The sequence below is a fragment of the Pogona vitticeps genome, chromosome 3, assembly GCF_051106095.1.
Source record: "Pogona vitticeps strain Pit_001003342236 chromosome 3, PviZW2.1, whole genome shotgun sequence".
NCBI lineage: Eukaryota > Metazoa > Chordata > Lepidosauria > Squamata > Agamidae > Pogona > Pogona vitticeps.
This window is the reverse complement of record NC_135785.1, coordinates 70,434,877-70,450,848: the sequence shown is the minus strand read 5'-3', so window position 1 is coordinate 70,450,848 and position 15,972 is coordinate 70,434,877. Positions and strand designations below refer to the sequence as shown.

At 40.0% G+C, this 15,972-nt stretch overlaps 2 protein-coding genes and 1 long non-coding RNA gene across 5 annotated transcripts in view; 1 reads left to right on the top strand and 2 right to left on the bottom strand.

The window, feature by feature from the left end:
- Window positions 1–212: 212 nt before the first annotated feature.
- LOC140705948 (uncharacterized) lies at window positions 213–832 on the bottom strand. The gene is made up of 2 exons (XR_012085584.2): window positions 715–832; window positions 213–478 (listed from the first exon to the last, which is right to left on the bottom strand). It is a non-coding gene; the product is annotated as an uncharacterized LOC140705948 (long non-coding RNA).
- A 193-nt stretch (window positions 833–1,025) lies between these two features.
- C3H10orf88 (chromosome 3 C10orf88 homolog) lies at window positions 1,026–11,930 on the top strand. 3 transcript variants are annotated; one of them, XM_020808757.3, is made up of 7 exons: window positions 1,026–1,342; window positions 5,462–5,665; window positions 7,565–7,681; window positions 7,988–8,060; window positions 8,985–9,191; window positions 10,392–10,858; window positions 11,368–11,930. In XM_020808757.3, exons 1-7 carry the CDS (start codon window positions 1,026–1,028, stop codon window positions 11,588–11,590), a joined length of 1,608 nt encoding a protein of 535 aa, XP_020664416.3. In that variant the 3' UTR covers window positions 11,591–11,930. The 3 variants fall into 3 exon arrangements, with proteins under 3 accessions (XP_020664416.3, XP_020664417.3, XP_072851533.2); XM_072995432.2 differs by lacking the exon at window positions 1,026–1,342 and adding an exon at window positions 1,428–1,594; XM_020808758.3 differs by lacking the exon at window positions 7,565–7,681.
- The window catches only part of LOC110087215 (CUB and zona pellucida-like domain-containing protein 1), an 18,690-nt gene continuing 14,324 nt past the window's right edge, over window positions 11,607–15,972 (bottom strand). Inside the window, exons 8-10 of the mRNA XM_072993268.2 lie at window positions 14,404–14,789; window positions 13,536–13,804; window positions 11,607–12,923 (exon numbers count right to left, since the gene is read on the bottom strand). Coding sequence (XP_072849369.2) covers window positions 12,751–12,923; window positions 13,536–13,804; window positions 14,404–14,789 — 828 coding nt within the window. The 3' untranslated portion in view covers window positions 11,607–12,750. The remainder of the gene's footprint in view (window positions 12,924–13,535; window positions 13,805–14,403; window positions 14,790–15,972) is intronic.

Sequence of the window (15,972 nt, the reverse complement as noted above, 5' to 3'; positions counted from 1 at the left end):
TTAGGACAGATCCAAACTTCCTCCTGCCCATGGACAAAGCTAGTTCAATCTAGGTAACAGCAGCCCAGAGGAATTTTCACCAGCCCTTGACTGGGAAAGGCAAAACCTCAGTTTGCCTTTAGTCATCTTGTCCAGTTAGAATTGCACTGTATTACAGTGAATATGTTTCTCGGTGATTATACATTCTGGAAAAAAAGAACAAGCAGACAACAGGCTTTTGAGATTTTATTGTAGTTAGATCCTGAAAAATTGCTCCCAACGTCTGGCGAGCCTTTGGACTGGTGACCTCCGAAAGCCATGATCACGATTTGGAAAAGGAGATTTCATCATAGAATCTTAAGCCACTATCCATCAGCCTCATGTTCCACCTGAAATATGGAGACTGGCCACATTTCAAACAAGATGGACATTTTAAAGTAGTTTGCTTTACATGGTTGTCCTAAACTGTCTTCTCTTTCTCCATCTTTCTCTCTCACACCTGCAAAATGGGAATAAAGTGTATTATACTGTACGTTCATATCACAGGGTTGTTGTTCATTGCTCTTCACACCCAACCAGCAACACGCTCCCCCCTCCCATGTGCAATAGGGGACCAGTAATATTGCACATTTTTCCCCTTCCCCCCTCTGCCGTACACGAAGCGTTTCAAAGCAACAGTATTTAAATATGCCATAATAAAAAGGTAGCACACAAATCACGCTCAAACAAGAAGACCTGAGTTTGAAACACCATGGACTTCTGCCTTTGCTTCTACTTTGGGGGAGTGGAAGGGGGAGGTGGGGATACGCCGCTGTAAAATCACTTCAGCAAATAAGTCCTGAATTTCTCCGTTGTCTCTTAATGAGACAGTGTCCTCGTTTCACCGTCTCCTCTCGAACGAAAGAGAGCCGTGATGTCCAAAGAAACCAGGAAATGCGGACTGTAGACAGAGTATACAATATAGTCACTTCTTCATTTTTGATGCCTATGGAACAAATATATTAAGTCTATGGTTGACACGGGACAGCCGGAAGTTCCGACACGGAATGGTGTCCGGCGATATAACGTACTCCCTCGAAGCCACGTTCCGCCCTCCACGGTATTCCCGCGGGCGCTGGTGGCCGTCGCTTGGTCCGGGCCAGGGCCGGCTTCGAACCAGTCTCCTTGCCATGGCGAGCAGCGCTAGTCTGATGGCGGCACATCGCGAGGGACAAACCCGAGCCGCCGGCGACGCCCTCCCTGACAGCGCCCGTATCTCAGCCGCTTGCTCCTGGGAGTGCCGGACGGACCTGGCGAGTGTCCTGCGGCTCGTCCCGGAGGGGGAATTGGGCGCCTGGGAGGCGGTGGGACCCCCGCAGAACGGGTGAGGGAGATGGCGGGTAGGGAAGGGAAGGGAAGGGAGGTTGAGAGGCTGGGCGCCGCTCCGTAATCGGGGCCTACCTTGCTGCGGGGCGAGGGGGAAGATGTCTGGGGAAAGGCCGGGAGGTGGGCGCTGGCTGGGCTCTTCCTTGGCGTGGGTGGTAGACTTTGGGTGCCTTGGACCCCCGTGGCTGCGCTGCGAAGAGCCAGCAGAAGGATCCCCCTTCTCTAGTCTCTCGCTCCCACTTTATGACAGGTGTGAAGCAAATAGAGTCATAGGAGTCCATGACCCCCTCAAAGTCTAATACTGTATTTCTTAGGCTGCACTCTTGAGGATACATTGAACGAAAAGGACGGTCCGCTAGGTTCCTATAGGTACTTAGGGGCTCTTCTACTCCTGCTCTGGTTTTTCAGATTGATTTTTTAAAAAGTAGCATCACAGGGTTATATAATGTTTTAAGAGAGAGAGAGAGAGAGAGAGAGAGAGAGAGAGCAACCTTTCCAGGTAGACCAAGAACTCCCAGAAGTACAAGCTGGATTTCGAAGGGGCAGAGGAACTACCCTGTTTTCCCGAAAATAAGACAGAGTCTTATATTAGGTCTGCTCCAAAAATGCATTAGGGCTTATTTTCAGGGGACTTTTTTTCATGTACAACAATCTACATTTATTCAAATACAGTCATACCATCTTCTGATTCCTGCATGATGGTGGAATGGTGGAGGGTGGGGTTTCACTTAACTAGGGCTTATTTTTGGGGTAGGGTTTATATTATGAGCATCCTGAAAAATCAAACTAGGGCTTATTTTCAGGTTAGGTCTTATTTTCAGGGAAACAGGATAGAGACCAAATTGCTAACATGCGCTGGGTTATGGAGAAAGCCAGAGAAAAGTAGATGTTCCAGAAAAACATCTGCTTCTCTTCATTGACTACGCAAAAGCCTTTGATTGTGTGGACCACAACTAACTATGGTGAGTTCTTAAAGAAATGGGAGTGCTTGACCACCTTATCTATCTCCTGAGAAATCTATATGTGTGACAGGAAGCAACAGTTAGAACTGGATATGGAACAACTGGTTGGTTCAAAATTGGGAAAGGAGTACAACAAGGCTGTATATTGTCTCCCTACTTATTTAACTTGTATGCAGAATACATCACGCGAAAGGCTGGACTGGATGAATCCCAAACTGGAATTAAGATTGCCAGAAGAAATACCAACAACCTCAGATACAGATGTGTCAAATGTTTATTGGAAGTGTGAAGCACATGAGGGATGTTTTTATCATATGTGGTGGACTTGCAGAGCAGTGAAACAATATTAGATAAAAGTGCATACTTTGTTACAAAAAATATTGCTTTGTAAGGTTCCACTAACCCCAAAATTGTTTCGATTGAGTATGATACCAGATACATAGATAAGACAAAGAAGTGCCTAGTTATATATATAGTCACTGCAGCCAGAATTCTTTATGCCAAAAATTGGAAGAGACCTGTGATACAGAAACAAGAGGAACTTAATTGAGAAGATACGGGAAGCGGCAGAAATTGACATTTTATCAGAAGTGTTGAAAGACTGTCCAATACAAAATGCAACTGAACGATGGGATTTATTTTATAAATGTTTCGAGTCACCAGATAGTGTTTGAATAATATAGATCTAAACTAGGATGTAAACATGAGTTAAAACCTGGAGGGCAGCCAATAGTAGAAAAGGGGAAAGTTTGATTTTGATATTGCAATATGAATAGAATGGATGTCAGTATATTTTGTGTTTCTCCTCCTCTTCCTTCCCCCCCTTACATCCCCCTTTACCCTCTGTATCCCATACTTTATCCCAAGTTATTAAATAAATAAATAAACAACCTCAGATATGCAGACGATACCACTCTGATGGCAGAAAGTGAGGAGGAATTAATCTCTTAATGAGGGTGAAAGAGGAGAGTGCCAGAAATGGCCTGAAGCTCAACATAAAAAAAAAACCCCAAGATCATGGCTACCGGTCCCATCACCTCCTGGCAAATCGAAGGGAAAGATATGGAGGCAGTGACAGATTTTACTTTCTTGGGCTCCATGATCACTGAAGGTGGTGACAGCAGCCATGAAATTTAAAGACGTCTGCTTCTTGGGAGGAAAGTGATGACAAACCTAGACAACATCTTAAAAAGCAGAGACATCACCTTGCTGACAAAGGTCTGCATAGTCAAAGCTATGGTTTTTCCAGTAGTGATGTATGGAAGTGAGAGCTGGACCATAAAGAAGGCTGACTGCCAAAGAATTGCTGCTTTTAAATTGTGGTGCTGGAGGAGACTCTTGAGGGTCCTCTGGACTGCAAAGAACAAACCTAACCATTTTGAAGGAAATCAAACATTGAGTGCTCACTGGAAGGACAGATCCTGAAGCTGAGGCTCCAATACTTTGGCCATCTCATGAGAAGAGAAGACTCCCTGGAAAAGTGTTAGGAAAGTGTGAAGGCAAGAGGAGAAGGGGACAGCAGAGGACAAAATGGTGGGACAGTGTCATTGAAGCTACCAAGATGAATTTGACCAAACTCCAAGAGGCAGTGGAAGACAGGAGGGCCTGGCATGCTCTGGTCCATGGGGTCACAAAGAGTCGGACATGACTTAACAACTAAACAACAAAAAACAACAACAACCTTTCCAAGCATCACCAAGAATTACCTTGCAAAAATGAGAGGGAATGGAAATTCTAGATCCATCACTTCTATAGATGGAGTCAGAGAGGGATTTTTGGAGTGTATGAATGTAGCACCACAACTCTCCTTGATTTAAATGGTAGTTTGAGAGTATTTACCTACCTGTTTCTTCCCCAGGTCTTTTACAGTAAATGCATTGTCTGGAAGCAGCCCTGGCTCCTAGAAATTCAGGCATCATTAGGAGGCCAATAGAATTTTGTTTAGATGTGTCTTGAACCTATTTAAAGTCACTTTTGTTCATAAGTTGGGCTCTCACATGTGCTGAAGTACCATATTTTTCGCACCATAAGACACACTTTCCCCCCACAAAACGGGGGGGTGGAAAGTCTGCTTCTTAAGGAGCAAAGAAAACAGATTATATTTTCCTGTTTTCTTCTCCTAAAAATGGTGTGTCTTATGGAAAGGTGTGTCTTATGGAGCGAAAAATATGGTATTTGCAGACTCAGTATGTTTGTAGGTCTCCACAAACTTATATGAGTATATGTAATAGTCATAGATACTCCACCCATATGACAGATGCTATAATATGTTGTAACATCAGTAAGGATCTCCTGTATGGAGCATTAATGCAGGGAAATCGCCCCAGAGGGAGATCACAGCTGCGATACAAGGATATATGCAAGCAGGATCTGAAGGCCGTAGGAATAGACCTCAACAGATGGGAAACCCTGACATCTGAGCATTCAGCCTGGAAGCAGGTGTTGCATCACAACCTCTCCCATTTTGAAGAGACCCTTGTCCAGCAGGCCGAGGCAAAGAGGAAGTCACAAAAGCAGCAAAACCAGGGAGCTGGACAGGGGACAGATTGGATTTGTCTTCAGTGTGGAAGAGATTGTCACTCTTGAATTGGCCTCCTCAGCCACACTAGACGCTGTTCCAAGTCCTCCATACAGAGCACGTTACCATAGTCTTTCAAGACTGAAGGATGCCTAACTTAACCTAAGTAAGCATTATTACTTGAAAAATCACAGGGACAGATGGAGTGATTTAAGAACTGTTACCATTCTCTTTGTTTTGAAATTGAACGCTCATTCTGTGAAAGTGATTAATTACTTAAAACACACCCTTTATGTTTTCAGTCAGGCTTAGTTTAGATGGGAAGTACAGATCTCAGATTAAAATCAACATTTATCAACAATTGACATTGGGAAAACACATATTTTCTCTAAGCCTCTAGCCAGATAATGGAAATATTATTTGTCTTTTTACTATAATTCCCAGCTGACTGAGGAATTCAAATAGTTGTAATCCAAAAGGTAATGTTCCCAACCTCTGCCTTTAGCTGTATAATATTATCTGTTTTTCAGACTGTTGTCACATATAATTTATTGTGAATTATGTTTAACTGTTAGTTTTTCCAAAATCATTGGCTCTTCAGAGTGCTTAACCTAAATTGACCTTTCCTTTCTTCTAGTGAGGACAGTGTGGTTCTTGAAGGCCGATTAAATAATGACAGCATTGCCCCATGTTTACTGTACTTGCATTGTGATGCCCATGGATCTGAAGAAATTATCGGTCTTGGTGTTGTGAGTGAAGCACGAAATATGGAAGTCTACATAGGAGAAGAATACTGTAGAACTGCAAAGGGAGAAAAAATCTTCTCTACTGAGCATGATAGGTCAGTAGTTTTGTTCTTTGAAGTTTCTGAATCAGTCTATCAATCAATCAGACCTTTATTGGCATAGACAAGACAACGTATAAAAGGAAAGTTAAAAGAGGAGTACAGTTTGCTGGTCTTTGTTACACAGGATTGTAACATAGTGTAGAAAGGATGCTACACTCGCAGATACATCCTGTAAAGAGTCACTCAACATAAAATAAACTTTGTCAGCTTCAGAGAGGCCTGATTTGTTTTTTAAAATTGGTTCTAAAAGTTGGATACGAGGGGCAGTATACTTGGGACACCCTAATAGGATATGGGAAATTGAATCGATACAGTTTTGTTTGCATGAACAAAGCCTATCTGCGTGGGGGGTCCTTAAAAATCTGCCCGTCAGGACTGCAGATGGCATCACATTAAACCGGGCCAATGAGAACGCCCTCCGGTGCTGGGGGTTACTTAGTGCAGAGAGGTATGAAGCTATATGTCCAAATTTGCAAGGAAGAGACAATTTCACTGGTGAACAAGTCTTGTTAGCCGCATTGTAAAGGTTTTGTTGCTCAATGTCCAGGACTCTTTGTTTAATTATTTGAAACGTTTCAGAAGCAGACAGCATGTAGAAGGAGTCCAAGCATAGACCCAAAGCACTAATTTTTTTCTCGATGATGGCAAGCCAGTTGGAGGAGGATGAATCTTGAAGTAGTTGAAAAATGAGACTATTTGGATCAGGGTCGTTATGAAGTCTCAGCCAGTATTTGAAGGTAATCAACCAGGCTCTAGATTCGATTGAAGTCTGTCCGGTTTCCAGGCAAAGAGCAGCGTATGGGACGCAATTAGGCAGCCCTAATATTTTGCGAAGAAATTTTGACTGGATACACTCAATAGAATGGTCGAATGAGCTGATCCATATAGGGCAACCGTATAGAATTTGGGCCTGAACTTTAGCGTTAAAAACCTTTATGGCTGCAGGGATGAATTGGTTGCCAGTATTGTAGAAAAACCGGGAGACTGCAAGGGTGCTGGAAGTGGCTAGATTTGTAACAGAATTACGGTGTTGTGTCCAAAATAAGTTATATTGAAAGTTGATACCAAGGTATTTGAAATGCTTAACCTGTTCTATTGTGTTTCCATTGATTACCCATTTTAATCAGTCTAAAAATCAGAGATGGGATATGCAGCTTAACAATTAAATCTCCAGATTTTATTAGCTCTCATACTTTGCTAACCTGCCCAGATGTTATTTTTCTGTGACATGCTGAAACCCTGGAAGAAATAGATAATGTGTGTTTTAGTTCTAATTTAAAAATAATAATTACTACTGCCGCTGCTAACGTACGCTTTGCTGTTGACTCTAGGATATTTTCTGCTAGTACAGTGAAACTCACAGCAGTTTTTTGGGTACTGTTGAGACCCTCAGTTCCTTCCTGTGTCAGAAGGCATGCAGTCTTCCAGCAGAAAGAAAAAGCTAGATATGTGTCACTGGATATAGCAGATGAAATATTAGGGACTGGACTCTGTGGATTGAGCTTGTGAGAGCAACAGTCCTTATTACACCAAAAGGAAGAGTTATTGATAGAATAGTAAATGGAGTAGGCAGAGCTCAACCAGGTGGGCTTCCAGATGTGCATCCAGAAATGACATGAAAAACGGAGCTTGAATAGGTCTCTAGGCTGGAGATAGCTGTTACAAATGTTGTCTAAAATATGCCTTTGTAAGTTTATTTCTGAATTCCTCTGCTAAGAAAGTGAATTTGTTTTATAATAGTATTTCTGTAAATGTTTCTGACATAAATAATATGAACTTGAGTGAGCCTTAATATTGTAAGCAAGATGAGATCCAGGCAGTTGTGTGTGCATTTTGGGAGTTCTCCTCATTGTGCCTCTTAGTGGTCTTACTGCTTTAAAATGGCTTGAAAAGGTCAGAACACTCTCCAGAAGAGAATTCAGTTGTGAAAGAAGAAGAACAAGCAAAGGGAAAGGGGATGGGACATATTACTGGACAGGGAAACAAACAACCTCCAGACTTTGCATCCATGTAAGTGGTTTCCATGTATACAGTTTTCTCTCACTTGTGGACTAGGTGTGCCATTCTTTATAATGTGTTTTTGTCACTGATGAGTGTCAACAAATCATTGTGAAGACGTCAGAATGATTTAAAGCTTCAGGTGTTTGTAAATGCAGTAATGTTTCCTTTTACTAGATTGTGATGAGTTGAGACAGACTAAGTATACTTCCCTGATATTTGCTTATTTGTTTTGTTTTTGTTTTGTATGTGTGGAAAACTTTTAAGCTGTGACATTGTTGCATAGACTTCTCACAGTTCATTTATTTTATTTTCTAGCAAAAACAACCCTATTATGTTGTACAAAAAGTATCTAAAATTGGATTGCTCCACAGCCTCTTGTAAGATAAAGGTAGGAAGCAAAATAACATATTTCTGACATGTTCGTACGTATTTTGTTAAAGGAAGATAAATGGAAACACTGCTTTGTGCTATGTTCAGTTTTGACTAATGAAATAAATAAAAATAGGGAATTCTGACTTGCAAAGTAAATTAAAAAATGCTTCCTAGCAATCGAATTCTCATCTCAACTAATACAAATGTCTTCTCTGTAGAATAGTGTTTTAATGAGCTATTCTATAAACGGAAGAATTTAAGGCACATCAAGTAGTAGTTTCAGTAAATCAGGCCAGCAAGATAATATAAGGAAAAACTAGATACTCTTCCAACAAATCAGTAGTTGCAGTGCATATTTCTTTCTACAAAAATGTGGATCAAACACAGGTTATTAAACTCATAGTTTTATAAAAATAAAAATAAAAGGGCAATTTGCTTTCTGCTTGACAATCCTTGCTCAATTATCTGGTCACTAACACTTAGCTATAGCTTCTGAGGTTAATTAATTGGAATTAACCAGAGTTGAAATCAGTCCTCCTTGGTACCCTTCTCATGTTTTACTGTAACCCCCATCACCTCTGATCTCTGATCATACTGACTTTGACTGAAGGGATTTGTAATCCAAAGTAAGTGGAGGGCATCCAATTTTGGGATTTTGATTAAGATTAACTAGCTTTGGAGATACTTTTAACTCCTCTTCCCAAGCACACAGAAGGAGAAGAGGGAAGGGGAACATAGGACCCCAGGGTTGATTATGGCTTATTCCTGTACAGTCTTGTTGTGCTAAAGTGTAGTTTGGCATGGCATGTAAAAATTGCCATACACCATAATAGTAGAGAAAGTATTTAGTTTAGATCTGCTGTTTATGATATTTTGGTGAACTAATCATCACATTAACATGTGTATTTCACAGCTTGCATGTATGTCTTTTCTTCACTAGCTGCTCTCCATCGGTGAAAAACAGAGAGTACTCATCAGTAAAATATTAGTACAAGTCAAAACAGTTACTATGAAATCTGTGTCAGACTTTGCTGCTCTGGGATCAGGAATAGACATACGCAAAGTTCAAACTATAGTGGAATCTGTGGGATCAAAGTTATCGCCTGGGGCTCAACAGCTCATGGATATGGTTCGGTTTCAACAGAAGGTGAGTTATTCTTTATAAAATGGTGTGGCAGACTCAGGGAAATTTTAGTCAGCAGGGGGTGGCAGACTGAGTATTAGAGATGGGGGTATTCATATTGTATCCACGGCAGATCGGTGAGTGGACTGTTCGGCCCCATGGGGCTAGACCCTTGTTAACACCACCTGTGCAGGGATATTCATATATGAATAACCCCATCTCTGCTGTGTATCTTTAGTACAGAGAACTTTTGCTTTCCCCCCATTTCAGCCTGATTCTTCCAATTTAGTTATGCATTTGGCAACATAAGCAGCCCCTATCTGTTTAGATTGTTCTCCCAGTCTACAAATGTCAAGGATAAGCATCCATATTGTACAGGTGTGTAAGAATGCTGAGTCATGCTGACTCATGGATGCTGACCCATGGATGATGTAACATCTAATGTGATCGGTCACATGCAGATGTATATATATATATTTGAAACTGTACAGAAGATGTATTCCTGATTTGTGATGAATGCTATCATGTTATGCTGCCAGACTGAACTGCTGTATATATCCTGTAAATACACATTGGTGTTGGGAGAAGTTGCCTGTGTATGCATGAGTTATTTGAACTACCTGGACTGATCAATACACTGCTGAATTTCTGCAGATTTTGCGCTAACAACAAAATCGTTTTACATTGACATAGTTAAAGAGAAGCATATTTTATTATTTCTTTGAAACACTTGTAAAATTTGCAACAAGTAGATTATGAAGAAAATCACAATGAAAATACTGCATTGTTTCATTAATCCTAGTTGCCCCCTTTTTTATTTTGCCTGATTAATCCCTCATTCAAAGTAATTTTTATCTTCATTTTCCATTTACTGTTGCCTGGGAACTCCTATGTTTCCCTGTGTTACTTCTTAGATTGAAGGATAAATAGCATTTTTTTTTGTAAGCAGCAATAGTATATCATTGTTTTTAGTAACAAAGCTTGGCAGGAACAAACAAACAGGTCATTTGGAAGGTACTAAGCAAACAAAGTATTTGTCAAGTGGTCTTCTGGACCGAAAGGGTGGTGTAAGGGTAAGAGAAATAAATGAGCTTGAACCTTAGGCTCTCAGTTCAAAATGGTTTCATCCAAAAAGATACCTATTACTGTTGGGTCTTCATACATTTACTTGCTTGGGCTTCATGTATAGCTTGTAACTATGTCCATGTATTTTATTTCCATCAGAATGGACATGCTTATGGAGAGAAGTTACAAAATATCTTTGGAAGAAATGGATATATGCTTGGAAGCAATCATACTGTTGATGGATCAAAAGAAGTAACTGATCTTGGAGGACTGGGTCATTTGCACAATGGACCTTCTCTTCTGAAAGCTACATTGATGGCTGAAAAGGTTGCAGAAGACATGAACATCAATAGGAACAGGCAGGTTCCAAGTACGGGAAATATTTCTGAGTGTCCAGGACTTCAGGCTCCAAAGCCCAGTGATATAGTTTCCCAAAATGATTTTAGAGGGTTGGTATCATCATTTTTACAAGAGCAAGGAAATGAAAACCCCGATATTCCCAATGGCACTCGGCTGCTTCCACTTCTTCAAACGGTATGTGGCCAAGTGAATCGTCTACGACTAGATGAAAGGAACAAACACTGTGAGAATAACTCTGTATCTGAAGATTGTATTCATACCGTTGGGTGAGTTCTAGTTTGGTTATTTTATAAAATTTTATCCAGAGAATAGTTATGAGTGTGAGGAACTGGACTTCTGGCTACTCTTAGCAGGGTAATGGGACCAGCTTCTGAGAGTCCACAAAGTGCTCACAGTTCAGTAGCTGTTTCTGCAGTCATGTCGTGCTTGTGGGCTTCTTTAAGATTAGCTGATTGGCAACTGTGGGAAACAGGCTAGATATGCTTTTAATTTGATCCAGCAGAGCTTTTCTTATGCTCTTATGTTTTTTCATTCTGATATGAGCTCATAGAGTATATGCCTTAGTGGATTTTGTTACTGAAAAAAATAAAGAGTTATGATTTCTAAGTCACCCTTATTTAACTATTCAGAGTATCAAGTAGCATGAGGTTTTCCATTATTCTCAACTTGGTTTGTCAGTGTTGTACTTTTTACTGAGGTATTTTAAAATTCTGACTAATTATTAAGTACATATTTACATTTTTGGTATTTTGGCTTATGTTTCCATTTCTTGTAGTCTAGAGCAGCAGCCTGTTTACATGTACTTGGAAAAACTCATCTCTAAAAACATGGAACTGATGGAGAAGAGATTAATGGACTATATTGATGTGCGTATGCAGAAACTTCAGGAACATGTAGATAATAAAATTGCTGCAGTAAAGGATTTGGTTCAGGATTGCAATAATGTGTTACCAGAAAATGGGGATCTGAGAGAAGGACACTTGACTGGCAAGAGGTAGGCATTTAAAAAAAAATAAAAAAAATAGAGGGCCTCAATGTATTTTCCAAGTGCAAGTATTTATTTTACAAGCTTTTCAAAGCTTTATGCTTCCAACTTTGTAATTATTTAAAACTTCAGAATTTGTACTTGTTATTATACGTTTCTCAGTGTTGTACACTACTCTTAGTGTTTGAGTATCTGTAATGTGCAAAAAAGATTTTTTTACAGTTCAGAAAATATTTTTACATTGATTTATGACTTATTTATTCATACACATTTCAAAAAAGTTACTTTTTTGGATGTTTGTCGTTGTGTTGAGCAATGGAAAAACACTCTAAATAAAACAATTTGCAGCTTTATTAATATTCTCCTTGTTGCTTTAATTTTTAATCCAGACAGTCAAGAATTGAACTTTATCCAGTTATATTTGGTTTCGTACATAAAGAATCATTTCTTTGGAGGATGCATATGTGTTATGAGGAAAAATGGGTACGTTTTAGTGAGTGACACATGTCAATTTTGCTAGACTTGTCCACTACATGGTATGCCTAGATACCCTTTTAGATTGCATTTCCATTTCTTCCCTCATCTGTCACCTCTCAGCACTGGGGTGCCATGCCGCATACTTAATATTGTACATTCTTTAAGTTTGTAAAATTCAGCAGGAACTAACAGAGTTTCTGATAGAATGGATGCTTTATTTCTTTGTATTTTGTTTCATAAGTTATAGGACACTTTGCTTAGAATATATAAATAAAAACATATCTTCCGAAAGCCCATCCTCGTATATAAAGGTGCAAAATGATAGCTTAATTCTTAAATTTGACTTAATGAAGTTCATGCAAATGAAATGTCCTGCCTTACTTACATCCCCTGGGGGCCCACTTGATCAATGTGAGGTGGTATACAGGCTGATTTGTGTTTAGGAGACTGGAAAGTTTCTTTCCTTGAAGTGAAGGAGCATTTTTTTAAAAATAGTTTCTTGCCCAGCTACCGTTTTGAATATGTTTCTCTTAAATCTGGTGACAGCCAGTATCTCTGCAGTATTCAGATATCCTGAAGTTTACCTGGTTTATTTGCGGTAAGTAACCATTTAAGTAAAGATTCATGAAAACCCAGTTTTTAAATGTATCTCTTCAAAACATGGCTTGGAGTGATGCCTGTAACCAAGAATATCTCTTAGTAGCTTTGCAGTTTCTGGTTTCTGTGTCCTGGTTTGCAACTGATGAGGTGTTTTGCTGCTAGACCAGCAAGGAGGACAGCATTTGTTACCAACACGACAAATGTAAGGGTGTTCATGCTCTTGGACTGTGCATTCTGGCTCTCTTCAGGATAGACTTGAATAGAAAAATCTGAATATAGAAACCAGAAGAGTAATGGAGTGTAAAAATCTTGTTCACAAATGACACAGCTGTATATCAATACAATGGTGCCCCGCATAGCGACGTTAATCCATTCCAGATTAATCGTCGCTATGAGGAAACATCGCTAAGCGGAATGGAAAACACCATAGGAACGCATTAAACTTCGGGCACGAAAATGGTTGCGGCGGCCATTTTGGAACCGCTGATCAGCTGTTTAAAAAAACATTGCAGTGCAAAGATCTGTAAGCGAAATGCTTACCGATCATCACAATGCAATGTTTTACCCATTAAAACATCGCAATGCGATCGCATTTGCGATCTCAAAAAAGAGATTGCTATGCGGATTCGTCATTAAACGGTGTGTTCGTTAAGCGAGGCACCACTGTATATACTTTTAAAAAAGAATGAGCAGTACAACTCCTTCACTTTCTTCAGCTTGCAGGAAGAGCAACTAACTGCAGTCTGATGGTGGTAAAGTTTTAACTTTCAAACTGTTTATAAATATTTCTCTCCAAATCATTGTTTATAAAATCAAAGACATCTGCAGTTGCAGTCTCACCAAAGTAACATAAGAAGTCATCGTTCTTGCAGCATACTAACCTGAGTGACCAATAGGGTTGTGGTCTCCTTTCAGACGGAGTGGTCCCACCATAGTTTTCCCTTTCCATTTGTACAAAGGCACTTCTCTCTTATGTCGAGAAATGCAGCCTTGAGTACAGCGTGAGTTACGGTTGCTGCTGTCACAGATTAACACCTCACAGTGCAGGTAAACAGATGGGAGACTCCGTAAGAACTTGAAGGAACTGAATCTGAATCGTCCGTAATGTTCAAGGAGTGGGTAAGCCACATAAGAACTGTCTTTGGCACAGCTGTAAGAGAATGTCCAGATTGTTTTACTGTCATCATATTTTGAATACAATACCTCTAAAACAGTCAGTCACAGACCTTTACCCTTTTCAGCAGTACATTTTATATAAAGTGCCTCTTCTTATTTCTTTGTCAAGACAGTATGGGGGGGAAAAGCTACCAGAGCTGTGAAGAGTATGTATGGTGGTTTAACACACGGGGGTGCAAGTGGGTGTGGGGGGAGAAGGCATAAGGCACACAGGTCGTATTTTGTTGATTTCTAATAAGGCCTAAGAATAACTTAATTTTATTTGGCTTTCCTTTTGGTTTCCAACAATTGCCTTTTTGAAAGTGTTGAACCTTTGCCAGATACATCACAATGGCTTCCATGTTTTCTTGCCTGAATATAATTCTCTTGAATATAGTTGGATGTTCAGTGAAATAAGCATAAGACCTATAAAATAGGCAATTTATTTCTTCACTATCAATGTAATCAATTCCTTGATTTTGCATACTATTCCAGGGAAATGAATTTGCATATAACCTTGGTTTTGCATATGCATGCCACCTCTTAGTTCATTTAGTAATATAGTAATGCAAAAAGAAGAGTTTAATTACTCACCCATTTGTGACCAAATCATATAGTGGAGATTCTGAATTGGGGTTTGGTGATGCTGTGCAGGTATCCACAAATACTAACAGGTTGGGATCTGTGGAATGCAAGCTGACTTGTGCATAGAGAGTTTGGTTCAGATCTACATAGTAGGGAGAATCAAGTATTTCTGTGGAGAAGGAACCTGATTCATAGAAGGACATGCTGAGGTTGTATCTACCTAGGGCACTTGTGTTATACTGAGATTCATTTTCGGTTATATATATGACTTCTACAGTTGAATTGTTTTCCATGATACACTGCACAGTAATCTCAATGTGTTTTTGCCGGGTGATTATGTCACCCATTGGTGAGGCAGCAATAGTGTTGCTATAAGAGATGGTGTGGCCGTCACTCTGTGCAAGACAAGAAAAAAAACAGTTTTATGAGAATGATACATGCTTTTTTTGGTCATTGAGACATGAAAAAACAACAACACAGTTTTATGAGACTGATACTGCTTTTTTTGTCATTGAAGGTGTCTTGTAACAACAAAGAGCACAGATTGGGCCATTTTCAGTTTCCAAGCATCGCAGTTAAACAAAATCTCACCAGAGTTTAGAAATGTTACTTTAGTTTGCTATGCTTCTCTGGGTGGCTACGCTGAAGGAGGCTAAAAAGCCTTCAACAAGAAATCAAGCCCTCTCTGCAGTGGCGCCAATTCTCCGGAACCACCTTCCGATGGAGCTTTGCCTGGCTCCGTCCCCCCCATTTTAAGAGGCTGCTGAAGACTCCCCTTTTCCCTGAGGCCTTCAGTGCCAGCCCCTTTTGAATTTACATGTCCTGTACCTCAGCTGAGATACACTGCACAGTCAGTCCTCAATGTCGGCTTGTTTTAGCTAGCTGCTGCCTGGTTCTAATTGGTTGGATTGCACATTTTTTTCTGTTTTATATGTACACTGTGCAGAACAGTGCTGTGCACTAGTGGGGTGGTATATGAATGTCAGTAGTAAATAAATGAGTACAGTTCTGGGAATACCTCAGGCCCCATAGCTAGTGACTACATTGGCTACGGATTCTGAGAGTTAAACATACTGATATTATATGCCAGTGTTATTTGGGCACATAATTTGAGAAATTACTTAAGAAAGGCCTAGCTTTTTGCAACTCAGCTGCTTTGATATTTTGCCAAGTCTGTATTTCAGAATGGAAGAACATCTTCTGCAAGTCAAGCATTGAAGCCTTTTACAACAATAAAAAGCACATTGAGGCATTCAGTGAAAAAAAACTTGCCAAAAATAAAAGCTCATTTGTAAACTAGTAATAATGTGACAAGTTTAAACTCTAGCATCAGGATTATAATTACATGGAATTAAGAGGGATTCTTGGGCATACAATTTAAGGTTCAACAGTGTCTTTTCAATATTGAGAGAAAGGAGTATTTCTTAGGCTTGTCTGTTCTGCACCATTTCCACACATCTGTTTCTGCTGATATTAAACAACTTATCCAAAAGCAGCCATGATGGGGTTGGGGGCAGGGAAGTGTGAAAATAAGTTGACAACATTTTTACTACATTGTCCATGAATGCCATTGGCAGA

Coding starts and splice junctions, on each gene's coding strand:
- C3H10orf88 (XM_020808757.3), top strand. CDS start 1,026: ATGGTGTCCGGCGATATAACGTACTCCCTCGAAGCCACGTTCCGCCCT. Junction 5,666..7,564: donor TTCTCTACTGAGCATGATAG/GTCAGTAGTTTT, acceptor TGGCTTGAAAAG/GTCAGAACACTCTCCAGAAG. Junction 7,682..7,987: donor CCTCCAGACTTTGCATCCAT/GTAAGTGGTTTC, acceptor TTTATTTTCTAG/CAAAAACAACCCTATTATGT.